General features: G+C 47.0%; 2 protein-coding genes across 2 annotated transcripts in view; both read left to right on the top strand.

Moving 5' to 3' along the window:
* LOC149460758 (uncharacterized) overlaps window positions 1–21,449 on the top strand; it is a 111,467-nt gene that overhangs the window by 1,587 nt on the left and 88,431 nt on the right. The window contains exons 2-6 of the mRNA XM_089679235.1: window positions 3,498–3,947; window positions 4,104–4,692; window positions 4,865–5,074; window positions 5,181–5,643; window positions 7,591–7,858. Of these exons, the coding sequence (XP_089535361.1) occupies window positions 3,498–3,947; window positions 4,104–4,692; window positions 4,865–5,074; window positions 5,181–5,643; window positions 7,591–7,858 (1,980 nt within the window). The remainder of the gene's footprint in view (window positions 1–3,497; window positions 3,948–4,103; window positions 4,693–4,864; window positions 5,075–5,180; window positions 5,644–7,590; window positions 7,859–21,449) is intronic.
* The window catches only part of LOC149460759 (uncharacterized), a 333,674-nt gene that overhangs the window by 226,000 nt on the left and 86,225 nt on the right, over window positions 1–21,449 (top strand). The gene's annotated exons all lie outside the window — the stretch shown is intronic.

Raw genomic sequence — 21,449 nt, 5'->3', positions numbered from 1 at the left:
CTTCATCATGGAAGAAACAGTTCATATGGAGGTCAGAGGTCCCCAAAGACATGGATGAAGTGTGAGACCGGCTTGGCCATTGATGGCAGGAGAAGAATAACAAAGGAGTCCTGCCCTAGAGCACTGGGCTGACTTCTCATTGGGGTGCAGCCTATATGCTAGAGATGGTCTGCACCTACATGGAAGGGGGTCTGCTGTGCTGGGAGAGGGGTTTATGGGAAGGCTGTAGGAGTATATAAACTAGGATGGAGGGGGGAGGGAGAATTCGATTATAATGGGGTAGACAGATCAGACAGGGGTCAGTACTTATTGGGGGGTGTAATGGGGAAAGATGGGGGGAAGTCTATGGCAGATGATAAGAAGGTTCCCATGTTACAAACATCCAGTGGAATTGGTACCATTTGTATGGAAATAAAAAATACACAAAATCCATGTGAACAAGGTGTCAGTGAATGAACAAGGTGTCAGTGAATGAAAGTGTTTGTTCACCAATGCCAGAAGTGTGCCCAGCACAATAGGTGAGTTGGAAGGTTTGGTACATGAAGAGAACTAGGATTGAATTGGTATTGCTGAATCTTGGCTTCATTCCTCACATGACTGGGCCATTCATATTCCTGGCTAGGTTCTCTTTCGGAGAGACGGGGGAAATAGGAAAGGTGGTGGTGTCTAGTCTCTAGGTGAGAAGTGATCTCAGAGCGAGTGTGAAAGAGGACCTAGTTGATGGAGAGTGTGATGAGGCTGAAGGATTATGGGTGGAACTGCACATGGGGGGGCGTACTACAAAGGTCATCATTGGAGTTTGTTATAGGCCTCCCAGTGTTAATGAGGAGGTGGAGACTCAGCTCCTCCCACAGATGGAAAGGGCTGCAAGGGCTGGGACAGTGATAATAATGGGGGATGGTAACTACCCAGAAACTGACTGGAGTAATGGTTCTGCAGGAGCAGTTAAAGGGCAAAAATCTTTTAACCTACTACAGGACGATTTTATGGTACAGTTCATAGAGGCCCCAACTAGGAATGATGCTCTGCTGGACCTGGTCATCTTAAACCATGCAGAGCTTATTACGAATGTCCATATAAAAGAACATCTGGATAGCGGTGACCATAACATGATTTCATTTATTGTTAGCCGTAAACAGCGAGCACATACGGGAAAATAAAAACGCTCAACTTTAAGAGAGCTAATTTTTCAAGGCTGAGAGCTGCTCTCCAAGACTTGGAGGGAATATTGGCATCGATGAACACAACATTTAAAAAGACTGTATGTGACCACACTGCAAAATATATTCCCATGGGCAACAAGTATAAAAGGCTAAAAATCCAACCTATGTGGCTTATGGCCAAAGTTACAAAAGCGATAGATAATAAGAAAAGAGCTTTTATTAAATATAAAAATGAAGGAACGCGATTATCGTTTATACATTACAATGAATATTATTTACATGTTTTTCCTCTGTACAGGGCACATCCTCTGCCATTGAAGTGTTACATTTGTTGGAATGGGATTGTGGATCCATCAATATGAGTGAGTTCCGGGGTCAAGAATGGCTACATTTGATGTTTTCTTATCAGGCGGACTTTTCCCAGAAGGAACAAACTGAAACAGAAATGTGTTCGCTGTTTTTGAGGTTGGGAAAGCTCTTGGAAAAGAAATCGGCACTTTTTAGGCATATTAAAACATTTGATAAGTATGCCCGAGAGAAAATCAACCCACATTTGGGTAGAGGATCCAGATCTTTCCCAACATTGAAAAAGTAAGTGAGGAATTCGAAAGGGAACGGGAGGAAAGCCTACAATCATCCTCACAGCAAATGATGTCCATATTGGCTACGGAATATAATAAACAGATGTTATCATTGGAGAAGGATATTGGAAATGCAGAGAGATTGGTATCTGCATTCACAACACATTCATTGTATTCTGATTTGGAGAGGAAACTTAGGGAAGGCCTAGCAGATTTGTACAAACACATCAACAAAAAAAGAATACATCTTGGGGAGATAAAACAGCATTTTTAGAAGGGAAAGCATAGAGGTGGACTATCCCTCAATACATGAACCTCCAGAGGAGGCGCTATCACCACACTACACAGGACACCTTAGAACACGAACCTCCAGAGGAGGCGCTATCACCACACTACACAGGACACCTTGGAACATGAACCTCCAGATTAGGCGCTATCACCACACTACACAGGACACCTTAGAACACGAACCTCCAGAGGAGGCGCTGTCACCACACTACACAGGACACCTTAGAACATGAACCTCCAGAGGAGGCGCTATCACCACACTACACAGGACACCATAGAACATGAACCTCCAGAGGAGGCACTATCACCACACTACACAGGATACCTTAGAAGTATCACATTTCAATAATACACCATTGAACTCTGACTCCTCCTCTCTTCTAATGTATTATACTCCGAACAGGGGACAAGGTCGTCTTAAAAGTAAGTGTAATAGAAACATAAAAACCGTTCTCTGGATACTCACCCCGTATCCTTACAGGAGAACACACGAGTGAGTCATGAAGTCCTATCACATGACCCTCTCTTGTAGAGGGTGCAATAGCAGGTGAGTCTGAATCTTCTTTGTCAGACTCATCCAGCACCGGAGTATAGATTTCTTTCTTTTGGCACACACCAGTCACATTCTGCTTTGTTTAGGCCCCGAAGGGGGAGATCGGGCTGGGGGATAGAACATTACCTGACCCCAACTTGACCTCTACATAGAATATTGTCAATTTGTCCTCATATGCCTTGACCCAATTGGAAGAAAATCTTTCACGTGGACTAAGCTTCTATCCGTATAAAAATACAGATGAGTTTGAATTAGTTAAGGATTTACAGCTTTTTGCCAGAAAACTTATCGAATGTGCTTATGCAAAATCCGATCATGCCACTGAATCTTTTGATTGGTCACAATACTCCAGCAGAGATTTCAAAGTCATCAGAGATTTGATGCTCCTGCTGGAAGAAAGCCAACCCATTAGTTCTCCCAGGAGCATAGGGAGCCATCCCTCCCCTTCTCTGGCATGGGCTGTAAAGGAGTGCAGGGCGCCGGGCGGAAGGAGGGCCGGGCGTGACTTTTGGGGGCATGGCTATGCGTTCCAGAAGCAGGAAGTCCGGCGCGGTGACATCATCAGCGGGCACCTGTAGATGCTGGTTCCGGTCTCCATAGAAGAAGGTGCAAAGATCCAGATCGGGTGGTCGCTGCAGCGTTTTGAAATCCAGCAGAGGCTGCGGACCACGCCAAACGGGACGTGATGGAAGCTGGCTCTTCACAGCAAGCGGACCCTGGTTCAGGCACCAATTCCTCTCAGGTAGGCTTGGGGACAGTCCCTCTTGCTGACTCCTGGGGGTTGGGTGATTGTTTTCCCAGTCTCTGAGGGCAGGTGAGGGTGGGGCACACTTCACATTCTCACCTAGCACAGGGTGTATGGAAGGAGATTAGGGCTGAGAGTCCTCCTTATTCTGTCTTTTTCTTTCTTAGGTTAAGACCCAGGACAGGACCCAGAGTCAGACCCCAAAGAAGAAGTGTGCAGTGTGCGTGGTTAAGTTGGGTTCTACTTGTGAAAAACCCTTATGTCGCAACTGTGTAGATAGCCTAGTTAAAGATGAGTCTTTTACAGCCTGTCACAAAGTTCTCACCTCTATTAAAGATGACATGGCAGCTACATTCCAATCCTTCAGATCCCAGCTGGATAGGATGCAGACACCGCTGGGTCCTTGGACCAAGTCAGCCGCTACGGCAGTATCAGCAAGGCAGGAGGATCTGGAAGAGGACCTTCGGTCCCTTGCTTCTTCTCAGGTGGGTTCAAGTTCAGAAGTGGACGAGGAAGAAACTAGCTCCTCCAGAAGTTCCAGATACAAGTTGACCCTGGAAGATGTGGACATCCTCCTGAAGGCTATCTATGAAACCTTAGAGATTGAAGAGGAAGACGTTTAAGCATGACCTCATGTATCAGGGTCTTCATGCCAAGAAGAATAGGGTCTTTCCAGTCCACAGCTCCCTGGTTGATACCATTAAGCAGAAGTGGGAAAACCCTGAAAGGAAGCCCTTTTTTCAGGGAGTTTAAAAAGATTTCCTTTCGACAAGGATGGGTCCCAACCTTGGAACAAGGTCCGAAGATTGGATGCCCCCTTATCCAGAGTTTCCAAGAGAATGGATTTGGCATTTGAGGACATGGGGGCCCTAAAGGACCCCATGGATAAGAGGGGAGAGATCTTGCTGTGTAGAGAATGGGGGTCCTCATCTGTTAGCCTTAAGCCGGCTCTATCGGCCACCTGTGTAGCCAGAAACTTCAAGTGCTGGCTTACCCAGTTGCAGACTCACTTGGCAAGAGGAACCTCCAGGCAGCAGATCTTAAAATCCTTGCCTTTACTGTTTAAGGTGATAGGGTTTCTTGCAGATGCCTCAGCAGAATCAGTGAAGCTAGCTGCAATGACTTTGGCTTTGGTAAACTCAGCCAGGCAGGCCTTATGGTTAAAAACCTGGGCAGGGGATTTGGCATCTAAACTGCGTCTCTGTGCCTTGCCTTTTTCAGGTGACAACCTTTTTGGTCCAGGACTAGAGGAAGCTTTAGAGCATACGGCTGACAAAAAGAGAACTTTTCCTGAGAGTAAAAAGAAATCTTACCCCAGGAAGGTTTTTCATCCAAAATCGCAGGTACAACAGATTAAGGATGGTCAGCCCAAAAAACATTGGACAGGTCACAAAAATAGGGGAAAAGAGGGGATTCTATTCAATCCTCCTCAAGGCCCCTCCAAGCCTCAATGACTTGAGCATCCCAGTGGGAGGAAGACTGGGGACCTTTCTTCCTCAGTGGGCTTCAATCTTGACGAACTCCTATATTTTAGATCTAATAGAAAGGGGGCACGGGTTGCAGTTTGACTCCCATCCCCCTGCCAGATTTCTGGTAACCAATCTGCCCAAAGACCAAAACATGGCACAAGCTCTGCGTCACCTAATTGGAGACTTGGTGGACCGGCAGGTCCTAGTTCAAGTCCCTCAGAGCGAGCAGGGAAAGGGATGGTATTCCCACATGTTTTTAGTGGGGAAACCCTTGGGCAAGTTTTGCCTAATTTTAACCCTGCGCCCCTTAAATCGATCACTGAGGTACAAGAACTTCAGGATGGAATCAATCTTCTCTGTAAAAAAACATCCTTTTCCAAGAGTGTTTTATGGCCATGTTAGATCTGAGGGATGCGTATTTCCATATTCCCATTCGTCGGACTAGTCAGAAATACCTAGGAATAGTGGTAAATATGGGTTCACAGATCCTCCACTGGCAGTGTCGGGCTCTACCCTTTGGGCTAGCCTCAGTGCCAAGAATTTTTATGAAGGTGCTGACAGAGGCCTTAGTTCCCCTAAGGATGAAGTCCATTACCGTCATTCCTTATCTGGACGACCTTCTCTTTGTGGCCAAATCTCACCAGCAGTTGGAAGATCTGCAGGTGGTCCAGGATTTCCTTCAGAGCCTGGGCTGGCTCATAAACAGGGACAAGTCATTTTTAACTCTCTCCCAGAGAGTGATCTATCTGGGATATGAGGTCTCTTCAGTGAAGGAGATAATCTTCCTTCCTCTGGAAAAATTTCTCAAGATATATCAGATGCTGGCAGAGTTGCAATGCAATCTGTCAGTGTCAAAAAGGAATGTTTCAAGGGCAGTGGGTCTCATGACTTCATGTTTCCCAGCGGTCCCATAGGCAAGTCTCCACAAACGGCCTCTTCAGGCTTATCCTCTGAAGATTTGGAATGGAGACAGGTCTACCTTAGATCTAGCAGTCCAGCTCCTGTCCAGGGTCAAGAGATCCCTCTGGTGGTGGCAGAAGGAAGTCAATCTGGCCAGGGGTCTCAAGTGGAACCAGCCTTCTCCACACATTATTACAACCGATGCCAGCAGTTATGGTTGGGGAGCCCATCTAGGCCAGGGGTCTGCAACCTTTAAGACATAAAGAGCCACTTGGACCCATTTCCGAGAGGGAAAAAAAGACTGGGAGCCGCAAAACCATTGCAACATTTAAAACAAATCCGACACTGCATATATTGCAAAAAACGCTCTGGTCATGAAGGGGGTTTAAGGGCCCAGTAAGCAAAGGGTTAATCAGGGCCACAGTGTATAGTCATAATCACAATCATAGCCTTAGGTCAGTGGTGGGCAACCTTTTTTTTCGACTGAGCCAAATCTCGCCAAAACCACGATTGAAATTTATTTTGAGAGAAACATTTTTAAAACTGAAAATACATCCCCCATATAGTAATTCATCCCCCATATAGTAATTCATCCCCCATAGTAATTCATCCCCCATAGTAATTCATCCCCCATATAGTAATTCATCCCCCATAGTAATTCATCCCCCCTATAGTAATTCATCCCCCATATAGTAATTCATCCCCCATATAGTAATTCATCCCCCGTAGTAATTCATCCCCCATAGTAATTCATCCCCCCTATAGTAATTCATCCCCCATATAGTAATTCATCCCCCCTATAGTAATTCATCCACCCTATAGTAATTCATCCCCCTATAGTAATTCATCCCCCATATAGTAATTCATCCCCCATATAGTAATTCATCCCCCATATAGTAATTCATCCCTCATATAGTAATTCATCTCCCCTGTAGTAATTCATCCCCCCTGTAGTAATTCATCCCCCCTGTAGTAATTCATCCCCCGTAGTAATTCATCCCCCCTATAGTAATTCATCCCCCCTATAGTAATTCATCCCCCATAGTAATTCATTCCCCATATTGTGTGAATTCACTTACCTTTGCTCCGCGCGTTCCTCTCGCTGGGTTCCCGCGCCGTTCTGGTCTTCAGGGCGGACTGTGAGAGGAGAGGAGTTCGTCACGCTGCCCCGCCTACATCCGGGCTGCCCCGCCTACATCCTGACAGCCAATGTTTGCCAGCGGGCGCCCGGCACACAGAAGATCTACATTAAAAGAGCCGCGGCTTGCCGACCCTATTGCCTGTCACCTGGTGGGCAGTGTGCTCCGGAGCCGCAGGAAAGGTGAAAAAGAGCCGCATGCGGCTCCGGAGCCGCGGGTTGCCGACACCCGATCTAGGCAATATGTCAGCAAGGGGTTGTGGTCTCGGAAGGAGTCTCAGAGATCCTCAAATCAGAGAGAACTTATAGCAGTCCAAAGGGCATTAGATGCCTTCAGAACTAAGCTATTGGACTGTCACCTACAAATCCGGTCAGACAATATGGCTATAGTGGCGTATATCAACAAGCAGGGTGGCACACGAAGCCCCTCTCTGCAGGAGATTGCAGGCAGCATTCTATCCTGAGCTGAGCGAAATCTGCTTTTGGTTTCTGCCATTCATCTGAAAGGGTTACAAAACTCCCTAGCGGACTTCCTAAGTCAACGGCCAGTCAGTCACGATGAATGGTCTTTCAACCAAGAGGTGTTTTCAAGCATAGCTCTCAGGTGGGGCATATCGGAGGCTGATCTTTTTGCTTCCCAGGAGAATAGGAAGCTCAGTCGGTTCTTTTCCCTAAATCTGCAAGAGCAGGCCTTGGGGGTGGATGCCCTGACAAGCACGTTGTATTTGAACCTCTCTTACGCATTCCCTCCAGTGACACTGATTCCAGCAGTTCTGCAGATGTTTCTGGTAGAAAAGACAGATCTCATTCTGATAGCACCATTCTGGCCAAAGATGCTTTGGTTTTCTCTGCTGCAGAGCCCTATCTCAGCTCCCCTATTCCCACTTCCAGAGAGGGAGGATCTGATCTCTCAAGGTCCTGTTCTACATCCTCGGATCAGAGCCTTGAAGTTGGCTGCATGGTTTTTGAAGAGCAACTCCTGAAAACTCAGGGGTTTTCAGACACCGTAATAAAAACTTTGGTAAACTGCCGTAAACCAGTAACCAGAGCTATTTATGCGAAGGTCTGGAAGAAATTCAACTCCTGGTTGTTAAGTAAACGGCGGGGCCTTCCAGACATCCCAGCAGTTTTAGATTTTTTTCAGGAAGGGGCAGATCGGGGCCTCTTGATCAGCACCTTAAAAGTGCAGGCATCAGTATTTCTCTTCAGGTCCCCCTGCAGCAGGATCCCTTTGTAATAGATTTTTTTCAGGTCTCTCTCCAAATCCAGACCAGTAAAGGTCAGGTCTTGTCCAGTTTGGGATCTGTCCCTACTCCTAAGGGCCTTGGTCCTCTGTCCTTTTGAAACTCTGGAAAAATCTTGTATAACATTTTTGACTTTAAAAAACATGTCAACCCGTAGGGTAAGTGAGTTACAGGCAGTCTCCATTAGGGAGCCCTATCTGACTATTTTTCAAGACAGGGTTGTGCTAAAAACAGATCCAGATTTTCTCCCTAAGATGTCCTCCTCCTTTCATAGGCCTCAGGATTTAGTCCTACCGACCCTTCTGTTCTTCTCCCGGAAATAGGGAAGAAGAAAGATTGAATTTGCTTGATATAAAAAGAAGCCTTATGGTCTATCTTAGTAGATGCCGAGAATTTAGGAATTCAGATTCTCTTTTTGTGCTTTTTGCAGGAGCACGGAAAGGTTCCAGAGCATCTAAATCCACCATAATTAGATGGATTAGATTAACTATCACAAAATCTTATAAAACACTACAGATTCCTCCCCCGTTTGTTAATGCACACTCAACCAGAGAGAGCCGGTGCTTCACCCGAGGAGATATGTAAGGCGGCCACCTGGTCCAGGTTCTCTACCTTTGTGAAGCATTTTTTCCTGGATCTCCTATCAAGTAAGGAGCAGTCATTTGGGCGCAAGGTCCTCTATGCAGTGGCCTCACCCTAGGGGGTAAATTCTTGGTTATCATCTCAAGGGGCTGTCCTGGAAGACGCTGGGAGAAAATCAGAATTAAGCTTACCGGTAACTCCTTTTCTATGAGTTTTCCAGGACAGTTGTGATTTCCCCCCCTAACAATGTACAAGTAATGTATCTTTGGTTACTTAAGTGTTTATGTCTTTCACAATCTTCTGGTAGTTCTCAAGTAAAACTGAGGATGGAGGCCTGGAGATCCGCCTTTAAGGCATTGGGATTACATGTTTCTTGACCCAGAGGGAGGAGCTCTAAGTCTCAAGGGGCTGTCCTGGAAGACTGGAAAAGGAGTTACTGGTAAAGCCTAACTCTGGTTTTCCCAGCCTTATGGTGTCAGTGGGCATATTGAATTGACTATTGAAGCCAAAAAGGTTTTGAGAGACAGAAATACCTAGGCTTTTTGTTGTTTCTGCTCTTTTGAAGGCTAAGAATTTTAAATTAGGGAGACTTCCCACAGGTCTTTACAATCATATTTTGCGTTTTGTTGACCTAAGAGGTTTCCTCCTTGTTTTGGTCCATGTCTTGCTCTCCTTCCTGGGGTGGGGAGTTGACCTGTGCCTGGCCTTGTGTATAGATTTCAGCCTTGGCAGTCTCTTCTTTCAGGGGCTAATTGCATTTCACTTTCTAGCTGCATATGTTCGTACTAGATGTCATGCATGTTGTTCCTCCGGTCAGCCTGTCATTGTTTCTATGGGATGTCTTTCTGTTTTTTCAGAATTCTCTTTTTGAGTCCATTCAGGACCTTCCTTTTGTTCCCTTTGTTCTTTGACAAAGATGGCTTTTTCACCTTAGCTTTTTATTATTTTTACCTAAAGGGGTTTGTACCTTTCCATCTCAGCCAGGACAGAGTATTACCTTCCTTTACCCTCATCTCAGCCGGGACAGCGTATTATCTCCCTTTACCCTCATCTCAGCCGGGACAGCGTATTACCTCCCTTTACCCTCATCTCAGCCGGGACAGCGTATTACCTTCCTTTACCCCCATCTCAGCCGGGACAGCGTATTACCTTCCTTTACCCTCATCTCAGCCGGGACAGCGTATTACCTTCCTTTACCCTCATCTCAGCCGGGACAGAGTATTACCTTCCTTTACCCTCATCTCAGCCGGGACAGCGTATTACCTTCCTTTACCCTCATCTCAGCCGGGACAGCGTATTACCTCCCTTTACCCTCATCTCAGCCGGGACAGCGTATTACCTCCCTTTACCCTCATCTCAGCCGGGACAGCGTATTACCTTCCTTTACCCCCATCTCAGCCGGGACAGCGTATTACCTTCCTTTACCCTCATCTCAGCCGGGACAGCGTATTACCTTCCTTTACCCTCATCTCAGCCGGGACAGAGTATTACCTTCCTTTACCCTCATCTCAGCCGGGACAGCGTATTACCTTCCTTTACCCTCATCTCAGCCGGGACAGCGTATTACCTCCCTTTGCCCTCATCTCAGCCGGGACAGCGTATTACCTTCCTTTGCCCTCATCTCAGCCGGGACAGCGTATTACCTTCCTTTACCCTCATCTCAGCCGGGACAGAGTATTACCTTCCTTTGCCCTCATCTCAGCCGGGACAGAGTATTACCTTCCTTTACCCTCATCTCAGCCGGGACAGCGTATTACCTTCCTTTACCCTCATCTCAGCCGGGACAGCGTATTACCTTCCTTTACCCTCATCTCAGCCAGGACAGCGTATTACCTCCCTTTACCCTCATCTCAGCCGGGACAGTGTATTACCTTCCTTTACCCTCATCTCAGCCGGGACAGCGTATTACCTTCCTTTACCCTCATCTCAGCCGGGACAGCGTATTACCTTCCTTTAGCCCCATCTCAGCCGGGACAGAGTATTACCTTCCTTTACCCTCATCTCAGCCGGGACAGAGTATTACCTTCCTTTACCCTCATCTCAGCCGGGACAGCGTATTACCTTCCTTTACCCTCATCTCAGCCGGGACAGCGTATTACCTTCCTTTACCCTCATCTCAGCCGGGACAGCGTATTACCTCCCTTTACCCTCATCTCAGCCGGGACAGTGTATTACCTTCCTTTACCCTCATCTCAGACAGGACAGCGTATTACCTTCCTTTACCCTCATCTCAGCCGGGACAGCGTATTACCTTCCTTTACCCTCATCTCAGCCGGGACAGCGTATTACCTTCCTTTACCCTCATCTCAGCCAGGACAGCGTATTACCTTCCTTTGCCCTCAGGCTCAGTAACTGGGGGAATAGGTTTTTATCACGTTGGGTATTTGTTTGTGCTATCAGGTTACCTGTAGTTGACAGCCGCAATTTGGCTACAGGATTTTTCTTTGTGGCTCCTGAGGACCGAATAGAAGGATCCCGCAGCTTCCATGTCTATGTTTATTCCCTGAATTTGTCGGCTTGTTGCTCCAGTTTACAGTATGAAAGGACAGGTTCCCCCTTTATAAGGGATGACACTACCTACCTTCAGTGTATCATGTTGGTGAAGCCTCTACCTGGTCTTCGGTGCACTCTTTATGATGTTACCAGGTGGATGTTAGAGTCACTAAGGACTCTTCCCTTTGGACACATTGGTTTTTGCAGGCTGCTGCATGAGGTTCTTTCCTATTTCTGGTTGTTTTTGGGACCTGTTGGCTTGTTGTCCTCCCCTCATGTTCTAGGTGGGACATCCCTGTTAGTAAGGAATGTAAAAGATGTTCTGTGTCCTGTGATGTGCGACAAAGAAAATGACATTTTTGGTTTACCTGTTAAATCCATTTCTTGGAGACCCTCAGGAATCCCCTCCTGTTATGGGCTATGGCTTGCTACAAACCTTTCCTATGTCGGAGATATGCTCTACAAGGGGACGTCCTGTCTATTGTTTGCCAATGTCTGATCACCTGTAGGTGGCACATAACAGTGTTAGGAAGGATATAAAAAGATGCTTCGTGTCCTGTTATGTATTCCAAGAAATGGTTTTTACAGATCATTGATGCCATTTGTTACTAAGAGACAGGAATTGTTCATTGCTGAAGGAGCCCCTAGAAACCTTTGGTGGACCCCTGGCTGAGAAAGGCTGGACTAGGCAGTCATATATTTCTGTCCACCTTGGTAGGAGTGGAGGTGACCCCTCTATAAGGATCTACAGTCCATACACACCCAGCACAATGCCGGGGTCACACTACCAGATGCTTCTCGGGGCTGCAGTTCCTCTGAACTCCACAAAGTGGGGATCTCACTTCTACCCAGAAAGGAAGTCTCTATAGAAGACAGATAGGAAGTGATATCAGGTACAGACAGGAAGTGATATAAGGCACAGACAGGAAGTGATGTCAGGTACAGACAGGAAGTAGAGAGGAGACTTTGGTGGAAGTAGCAGCAGAGGAAGTAATAAGATGTTATGTTCTATGTACGCCCAGTAGCCCCCGTCATGTCCGTCCTCTTCCTCCATAGTCATGTCCATCCTCTTCCTCCATAGTCATGTCCATCCTCTTCCTCCATAGTCACGTCTGTCCTCTTCCTCCATAGTCATGTCCATCCTCTTCCTCCATAGTCACTGTGACATCTTTTATCTCTAGCAGATGATGATACACACATATATAGTGTGGGAACCCAGATTAACCCCTTATGGGGCAGAACATTCCCCCACTTCCGGGGCCGGAACATTCTCCTCATTGTGGAGATGGGTCACCTTCTCACCTCATCAGTCTATACTAATGGATTTTATGACTTTAATTAGTGGCGGGGGATGGGGGGCATTTAGAGAGATTGGAATATCTATGTCTTTGTTTCATAGGATTCAAATAGGAAGAAAGAGAGAAAAATGTCATTTGTAGTAAATGTCCTGAACACAATGGACACCGTCCTCCACTCACTCTGATGGGAATACATTAGACCTTGTTTTCTCCCATCTTTGCACTCCCTACAATCTCACAAACACCCCCTTTCCTCTCTCTGATTACAATCTCATCACCTTCACAGTGTCCTCATCGTCAAACACCTATCCCTCTGAACAGCAAACAATTACCCGCAGAAACCTTCACAACTTGAACCCGGCTCCTTTCCACTCTGCAACTGACCAACTCTATGTCAGAATCTCTCCCCTGTCCTGCCCTGACCTGGCCACTGCTGTCTACAACAGTTCACTTTCATCCACATTAGACTCACTTGCTCCTCTAACAACATGAAGCATCAGGCCCCGACCATTACATCCGTGGCAGACTGATGACACCAGAAATCTTAAGAGACATAGCCATGTGCTGGAGCGATTGTGCCGTAAACCAAATCCCTGCAAGCATTCACCCGATATAAATCTGCTTTCTTCACATACAATTCCTCCCTCCATGCTGTCAAGCAAGCCTACTTTGTCACTCTCATCAATAACTTGTCATCCAGTCCTCGTCGTCTCTTCTCTACTTTTAACTCTCTACTTTCTCCACCTCCACCCAGTACCTCACTCACTGCTTATGAAATTGCAAATCATTTCAAAAACAAGATTGATGCAATTCGTAGGGGCATCTCCACTGCACAGACGTCCATCCCACTTAGCATACCTTATACTAAACCTCCCTCAACACTTTCCTCTTCTGACCTTGCTACTACTGAAGAGATCACTAAGGTTTTGTCACCTACCTGGTTGGGGAGCCTGACGTGGAGAGAAGGCATCCTCTTACGACTCCCGCTCGGAGCCCCTGATAGTGGGAACAGAGGGCGCAGAGCCAGGAGTGGCATGAGTTACAGGTGGATCTGGAGCTGGCGGCAGGTAGCTGAAGACCCAGGAGATCCGGATGCAGGCCAGGTGTGGATGCAGGAACGTAGGTGCAGCAGCAGGCAGGTATGGCAGCAATCAGGATGCAGACTCGGACTGGACTCCAGAGCGTGGATGCGGTAGCAGGTAGGTATGGCAGTGACCAGGATGCAGGCCAGGTGCAGGACCGTGGGTGCAGCGGCAGGTAGGTATGGCAAATGTCAGAATGCAAGCCAGATGCAGGAACGTGGGAGCAGCGGCAAGTAAGTATGGCAGCCGTCAGGATGCAAGTAAGGTGCATGTGCAGGTAAGTAGATGCAGCATAGTCAGACAAGCCAGGTCAGTATTAAGCGTGCAGATCAAGTACAAGGGAGCAGGCAAGCGGATGGTCAGGGATAGCCGGGGTCGGTGCAGGCGGAGTTCTTTCTTAGTCAGGTCAGATCAGAATACAAGCAACAGGAACAGGTAATAGTGCAGGGACGCTGTAGACAAGAAGGCTTTGATTGTACTGTATTGCAGGTTTAAATAGCCCGCCTAGCGGTGACGTGGACTCTACTGTGCATGCATGCACTTCCGCGTTTCTGCGCCCGCACGCTCTCGCGCACTCGCACCACCGTGACCTGAAGGGATCTGTTGCCGTCGCACAGATGCATGGCGACAGGGCCCATGACAGTGACCCCTCCCTAAGGGCAACCTCCGGATGTCCAACTGGGCCATCTTCTCTGGATGCCTGCGCTTGAAAGCCACAATTAAATCTTTAGCGTGGATGTTAGACTCCGGTTCCCATGAATTGTCTTCAGGTCCATAACCTTTACATTTAATTAGATATTGGAGTTGATTCCTCCTTTTCCTGCAGTCAACAATAGTTTCAACCTCATTTTCTTCTTTGCCTTCGACGATCACTGGTTCAGGTGGCCCCAATTCCCGACCTGGGAAGGGGTTAGAGACTGCAGTCTTGAGCAATGATACATGGAATGCGGGATTGACTTTTAGTGAATCTGGTAGTATGAGCTTGTATACGTCATTAATTCTCCTCTTTACAGGAAAAGGACCCATGAATTTGGGGCCTAACTTCTTTGAGGGACGTGTTAACCTTAGATTGGCTGTTGACAACCATACTTTTTCTCCAGGTTCCAGGACCAGGTCCCCTTTCCTCTTTCTGTCAAACAACTTCTTATTATTCAGCTGGGCTTTTAAGATTGTTTCCTGTAGCATCTTGTTATTCCGCTGAAGGAATTTAAAGGTATCCTGGACTGCTGGGATCACTGATTCAGGTACTAGATTGGAAATAAATGAAGGGTGAAATCCATAGTTCGAGAAGAAGGGAGACTGTCTTGTGGCCGAGTGTTTTGAATTATTATAGGCAAATTCTGCAAAGGGTAAAAGTGATACCCAGTCATCTTGAGAGAAAGATGTGAAACATCGGATATACTGCTCTAAGGTCTGGTTGGTTCTCTCTGTCTGGCCGTTAGTCTGAGGGTGATAGGCGGAAGAGAGTGAGAGTCCCACTTTCAACTTCTCACAAAGAGTTTTCCAAAATTTCGAGGTGAATTGCACCTCTCAATCCGAAATGATGTTCCCTTGAACACCATAGAGCCTCACCACCTCTTTTATAAAGATTTGGGCTGTTTCTGCTGCAGATGGTACTCCTTTCATGGCAATAAAGTGGGCCATCTTGGAAAATCGATCCACTATAACAAAGATAGCTTAACATCCTTCTGATGGTGGCAGCTCTACAATGAAATCCATCAATATCATGCTCCAAGGATGGTCAGGAACTGGTAGAGGCCTCAATAATCCCCAGGTCTTGCTCCTATTACCCTTGTTCCGTATACATGTGGGACAGGAGTTTACATAAGCCTTGCAATCCTTCTCCCACTCAAGCCACTAGAACAGACACTGTACTAAGTCTAAGGTCTTGTGGACCCCGAAATGTCCTGCCAGCGGATGGTCAATACACAGCCCTAAAATTGCCAGTCGGGTAGTTTCTGGTGCAAAGATTCTGTTTCCTGACCATAGTAACCCTTCTCTGGAGGACAGGGTTATTCCTGGAGGGGATGGAGCCACAAAAGATGCCTGCTGGATCTGCGAAAAAAGATCTGGTTGTAAAAGACAGAAGTTACCTGTTGAGAGCACTGTATCAGGGGCAGGAGGATCCTTTGGGTCATCAAACATCCTAGACATGGCATCAGATTTGATGTTCTTGGAGCCTGCTCTATAGGTGATGTGGAAGATGAATCTGGAAAAGAAGAGTGCCCACCTGGCTTGTTGGAGTTTTAGACGTTTTGCCTTCTTCAGGTACTCCAGATTCTGTGCATGTGCACTAGCACCGCCGTGACCCAAAGGGATCTGTTGCCGTCGCATGGCTGCACGGCGACAGGGTCCCTGACAGGTTTTCTCAAAAGCCTGTCTCACTACCTGCCCCCTGGATCCTGTCCCCTCACAACTACTATGGTCTCCCTCTTCTATCCTATGCTCCCCCACTAACATCTTCAATCTCTCCCTCTCTAACGGTGCCTTCCCCACCCCTCTAAAGCATGTGCACATCACTCCCATACTTAAAAAGCCCTCCCCGGACCCCACCAACCTAAACAACTTAAGACCCATCTCCCTGCTGCCATTTACCTCTAAACTCCTAGAACACTTAGTCTACATTCGCCTGAGCTCCCACCTCACCGACAACAACCTTCTCAACCATTTATAGTCTGGATTTCGCTCACTCCACTCCACTGAAACTGCCCTACTAAAACTCACTAATGATCTACTAACTGCTAAAACCAATGGCCACTACTCCGTACTCACCCTAACCAATGGCCACTACTCCATACTCATTCTGAGCAATGGTCACCACTCCGTACTCATCCCAACCAATGGCCACTACTCCGTACTAATCCCAACCAATGGCCACTACTCAATACTCTTACTACTTGACCTCTCTGCGGCTTTTGATACTATTGACCATCCCCTCCTCCTCAAAAAAACTCCACTCTCTTGGCCTCTGAGACTCTGCTCTCTCCTGGTTCTCTTCCTTGCTATCGCAGTGCTCCTTCAGCATTACCTATAACTCTGGCTCCTCCTCTCCACGCCCTCTTTCTGTAGGGCTCCCTCAATGTTCTGTCCTTGGACCCCTTCTCTTCTCCATCTACACCTCCTCCCTTGGACACTTGATAAACTCCCCTGGCTTTAGGTACCATCTCTATGCTGATAACACACAAATCTATCTTTCTACCCCTCACCTCACCCCTTCAGTCTCCTGTCGCATTACTAACCTACTAAGTGACATATCTGCATGGATGTCACTCCACTTCCTCAAACTCAATCTTTCCAAAACTGAGCTCTTAGTATTCCCTCCAGCCCGTGCCCCTTCTCCTGACTTTTCCATCAAGACCAATAATACAACCATCAGTCCCTCTCCTTATGCCAGGGTACTAGGTGTAATCCTAGACTCCCATCTGTCCTTTCAGTCCCAGATCCAATTGCTGTCCAAATCATGTAGACTTCACCTCCGCAACATCTCCAAGATACGCTCATTCTTAACCTCTGAAACTACTAAGCAACTTATTCACTCGCTTGTTATCTTGACTATTATAACTCCCTCCTCATTAACCGAACTCATCGCAGGCTATCCCCTCTTCAGTCTACCATGAATGCTGCTGCCAGACTCATCCACCTTCCAACTGTTCTGTATCTGCCACCCCTCTCTGCCAATTCCTCCACTGGCCTCCATTCAGAGTCCTCCACCCCTCTCTGCCAATAACTCCATTGGTCTCCATTCAGTGTCCTCCACCTCTCTCTGCCAATCCCTCCATTGGTCTCCATTCAGTACCCTCCACCCCTCTCTGCTTATCCCTCTATCTTGACGTTTTTCTAATGCTCTTAGGATGTGGGGGTCCCTTGGTATCCTCACATGTAAAGTGGGACTGTTGGTCCTACGTTGTATGTAATGACATCAGAATGCTGCAACAAGCCTATACCCTGCGTAGTGTGGGGGTCCTGTGGGGGGAAATTATACCTCAGCCTGAAGTGAGGCTTTACTAAAATGGAGACCTGAATGGAGAGGTGAGGAGGATTCTGGGAATATCATTTGATGTTACTATTTGCGTTCAGATGTAGAGTTTTCCTCCTGTGAAGTCTGGAGATCATATGACATCACATTGCCTCCACCTCCCTCCCTGATAGAAGAGAGAAAGAAGAAGAAGATTCTAGAAGTCACCAGAGAGATCACTGAGCTGCTGACAGGAGAGGTGAGCGGTGCCGGGAATTCTGGGACATTCTCCAGTAACAGACAAGGGATGTGTCTGGATGGTGACTGTATCATTGTGTGTGTCAGGTTCCTATAAGGTGTCAGGGTGTCACTGTCTATTTCTCCATGGAGGAGTGGGAGTATTTAGAAGGACACAAGGATCTCTACAAGGACGTCATGATGGACAATCAGCCGCCCCTCACATCACCGGGTAAGAGGAGACTTTATTGTAAAGGAGAGAGCAGTACGGAGGATCCACCTAGATCCCCCATCATCTGATAAACACATAGAAACAATGGATTCAGTCAGTGTGTGTGTTTCCTACAGATGGATCCAGTCATGGGAACCCACCAGAGAGATGTCCCCGTCCTCTGTATTCCCGGGATTCCACACAGGAAGGTCACACCATCCCTCACCATCATCAGGTAGATGAGGAACAATCACTGATAGTATCATTAGGATCTGTACATTATCTGCATTGTTACCATTGATGGCATTTTTATTATATATTCAGAGTGGAAACCTGAGAGATCCTAAAGCTGAGGTTAAAGAAGAGATAAAAGAGGAGGAGGATGGGGGGATGGAGAAGTCAGAGCTTCCAGAAGAACACAAAGATCTGTACCAGGACACCATGGTGGAGTCATCCAGATACAGGAACCCACCAGAGAGATATCCCCATCCTCTGTATTCCTGGGATTCCACACAGGAAGGTCACACCATCCCTCACTGTTACAAGGTTGGTGGGATGGAGCATCTAGAACATGGACTTGTAGAGACACTGAGGATGTTTTATGTGATGTCACAATAATAAATCTTATATTTTACAGATGATGTTTTCTCTCATTTCCTTGATTTAGAGTGGAGATCCAATCGATATAGAAGTTGAGGTTAAATCAGAAGAAGAAGAGGCGTATGTGAGGGATGATCAGCAGTCTATGGAGGAGGATGGAATAACGGGGACATTTATAGAGGAGGACACTCCTACAGAGATCAGCACAGGTGGGTCATGAACACTAAATCCATTCCTCCACCCATACTGCTCACTGATTGGTCCAGAGTAGGGCGGGGACTGGGTGATATCAGCCTGTAATCCCCTGGTCACTTTCCTGAGCTGTGTTCCCCGTCCTGTATTCCTGGATTTCTCTCGGATAATCTTCCTTCTCTGTGCTGCAGACACAATTTATGTATCTAGACTGGATTTATGGAGGTTCTGGGGTTCAATTGGCAGCAAAATGTTCATTTCAGCATAGGTTTTGAGTTATCTGGGACCTGTTCTGTGGGTCTTCTTTCTCATACTCGGTTAAAATCTCTGACAGAGTATTCTCCCAGGGTTACTTACTCTTTTGTTTGCTGTGCCGGGTGGAGGGATATGTCTGTATAGTCTCAGACCCAAGTCACTGAGTGCAGTCTCAGGAGATGGGAGGCAGCGGTGTGGGACCTCTGAAACTTGTCTACAGTAAACATTTAATTTTCCACTGATTACTGAATACCAATATTATGAGTCCTGATCCTTATACTATAACATTTATATTGTATATTACATACTGCTGACCCCCACACTATGTACTATGTTGGGAAGATGGCGATGAGTGAAGAGGGGGTGGGGCCCCTTATCCTATAATCTCCTCATCACTGTCCCTCCTATAAAAGACAGTTCTGGTTGTTTCCTCACTCTCTGACTAAGGTCCATGAATAAAGAAATGACCTGGTAGGAGATCAGAGGAGCGATTTCCTAGTTCCCTTGAGGGTGGAATTGTAAGCTCCTCAGAGACCAAGCTGCCTGATGTGGGTGGAGTCCTGGTTTGGGGAAACCAATCATCTCCTGTCTAGTAATCCTCTTTGTATTTTAGTCCATGGCCGGGAGATGAGGAAAACCTCAGAGGATTGTCTCACTTTGTCTCCAGACTGGAAAGTAGAAGATGAGGACATCATACAGTATAGTCCAGGAGAAAACCCGGCTCCCTCCAATGTCCATCTGGCACCACCCAGTGTAGATGGACCATCGGATTCCTCGTATCCTGAGGAACCACAGACTGTGTGGGACCAGGCCGGCCTTCCACCAGAGAAGAGCCTCTCCTGTACTGAGTGCGGGAAGAGGTTCCATTCTAAATCTGGTCTTAATAGGCATAAAAGATCTCACATGAGGGGAAAACCATACTGCTGTTTTAAGTGTGGGAAATGTTTCCACTCTGCAACCTCAATTTACACTGTGCAACCAGCATCCCCATTGTCTCTTAACCCCCAGATGAAGGATCCCCAGCCCCTGACACTGGTAGGGGGGGCATTAGAACACCCTTCACCGAGCCATCCTCCCTCCGTCCCTTCCACTTCACATACAACATCTTCTCTCACGGTATCTGCGTTGGAGGAAAAACTACAAAGGTTTCTTTCGCAACATTACCTCCTCTATATCCGCAAAAGTGGGCAAATTGGCTTTGGATCTTAGAGGAGCAATAGCCCAGATTAGTGAACGTAATGATCAATTGGAGAATAAATTTGATGAATTGGTGCAATACGTCCATGTCCTACAAGAAGATAACGCGAATCTGAAACACATCATGTCCCAAATTCAGCTCCAACAGGAAGATTTGGAAAACAGAGAACACCGGCAGAACATCCGTATTCGTGGTATGTCTGAATCTATTGCCGATTCCCAACTTCGCCGACATCTCTTGTCCTTCTTCACCACAACCGCACCCATGGTTCCAGAAGCAGATTGGCGCATGGACAGAGCCCACCGATCACTAGGCCCTATATCTGCTTACGGCACCAGACCACACAACGTCATCGTCCGCTTTAATTTTTTTTAAAGCAAAGAAGCCTTGTTAGCCTCCATACGCAACAATCCTTCCTTGGAGTTTAAAGGGGACAGGCTCCAGCTCTTTTGTGATCTTTCTCCAATTACCCTGGCCAAACGGCGCACACCTTCAACATCACCGTGTTCCTTATCCCTGGGGTTTTCCCTTTAAGCTGGTTGTCTCCAAAGATAGTTCCCAAGTTACCCTACCTGACCTTTTAGAGGCAGACTCCTTTCTGAAGCAATTGGGACTACCTCCTCTATCAGAAGACGACTCCTCATTAACACCTACTCCCATCTCACCCCTCCATTACCCCCAACAAGATTTGGACACCAGTTCGCGGGGGACAGAAGCATCTTTCATGTACTCCTCAACTTCCTCATCCTCGTTCCAGCGATGAGCCTACCTGATGCTCTTCTAGGGTGTTCTCCTGTGGGTACTTCAGGGTTGTCCCTTATCCCTGCCCTCCTCCTCCCCTCTCCCCTCCCTTCCCCCCTCTCCTCCTCCTTTCCCTCCTCTCCTCCTTCCATGCTATATCTAATGTCATTTTGTGATGACTTTACGACTTCTGTCATATAATGTCAAAGGTCTTAATTCTGTTCAAAAATTGGGGACGGCTTTGAAGGAATTCCGATCTTCAGGAGCAGACATTATTTTTGTCCAGGAGACCCATTTTAAATCAACAGGCTCCTTTCATTTTGCCTCAAGGTTTTTTTCTCAATCCTATTCGGCCTTTCACCCATCTGGGAAGGCTGAAGTGGCAATACTGATTCAGACACATTGCTCTCTTTGGGTCGTTTCCTCCAGGGTCGATCACCACGGGCACTTCATTATCTTAGAATGTAGGCTTGGTGACACTCCACTTATTTTGATGAATTTATATGCCCCAAACTCAGGTCAGT

Source organism: Staurois parvus, unplaced genomic scaffold (assembly GCF_062004578.1).
Source record: "Staurois parvus isolate SC_StPar_1 unplaced genomic scaffold, SC_StPar_1.0 ptg000221l, whole genome shotgun sequence".
Lineage (NCBI taxonomy): Eukaryota > Metazoa > Chordata > Amphibia > Anura > Ranidae > Staurois > Staurois parvus.
Note: the sequence above shows the minus strand (reverse complement) of the source record. Positions and strands in the feature narration are given on the sequence as shown.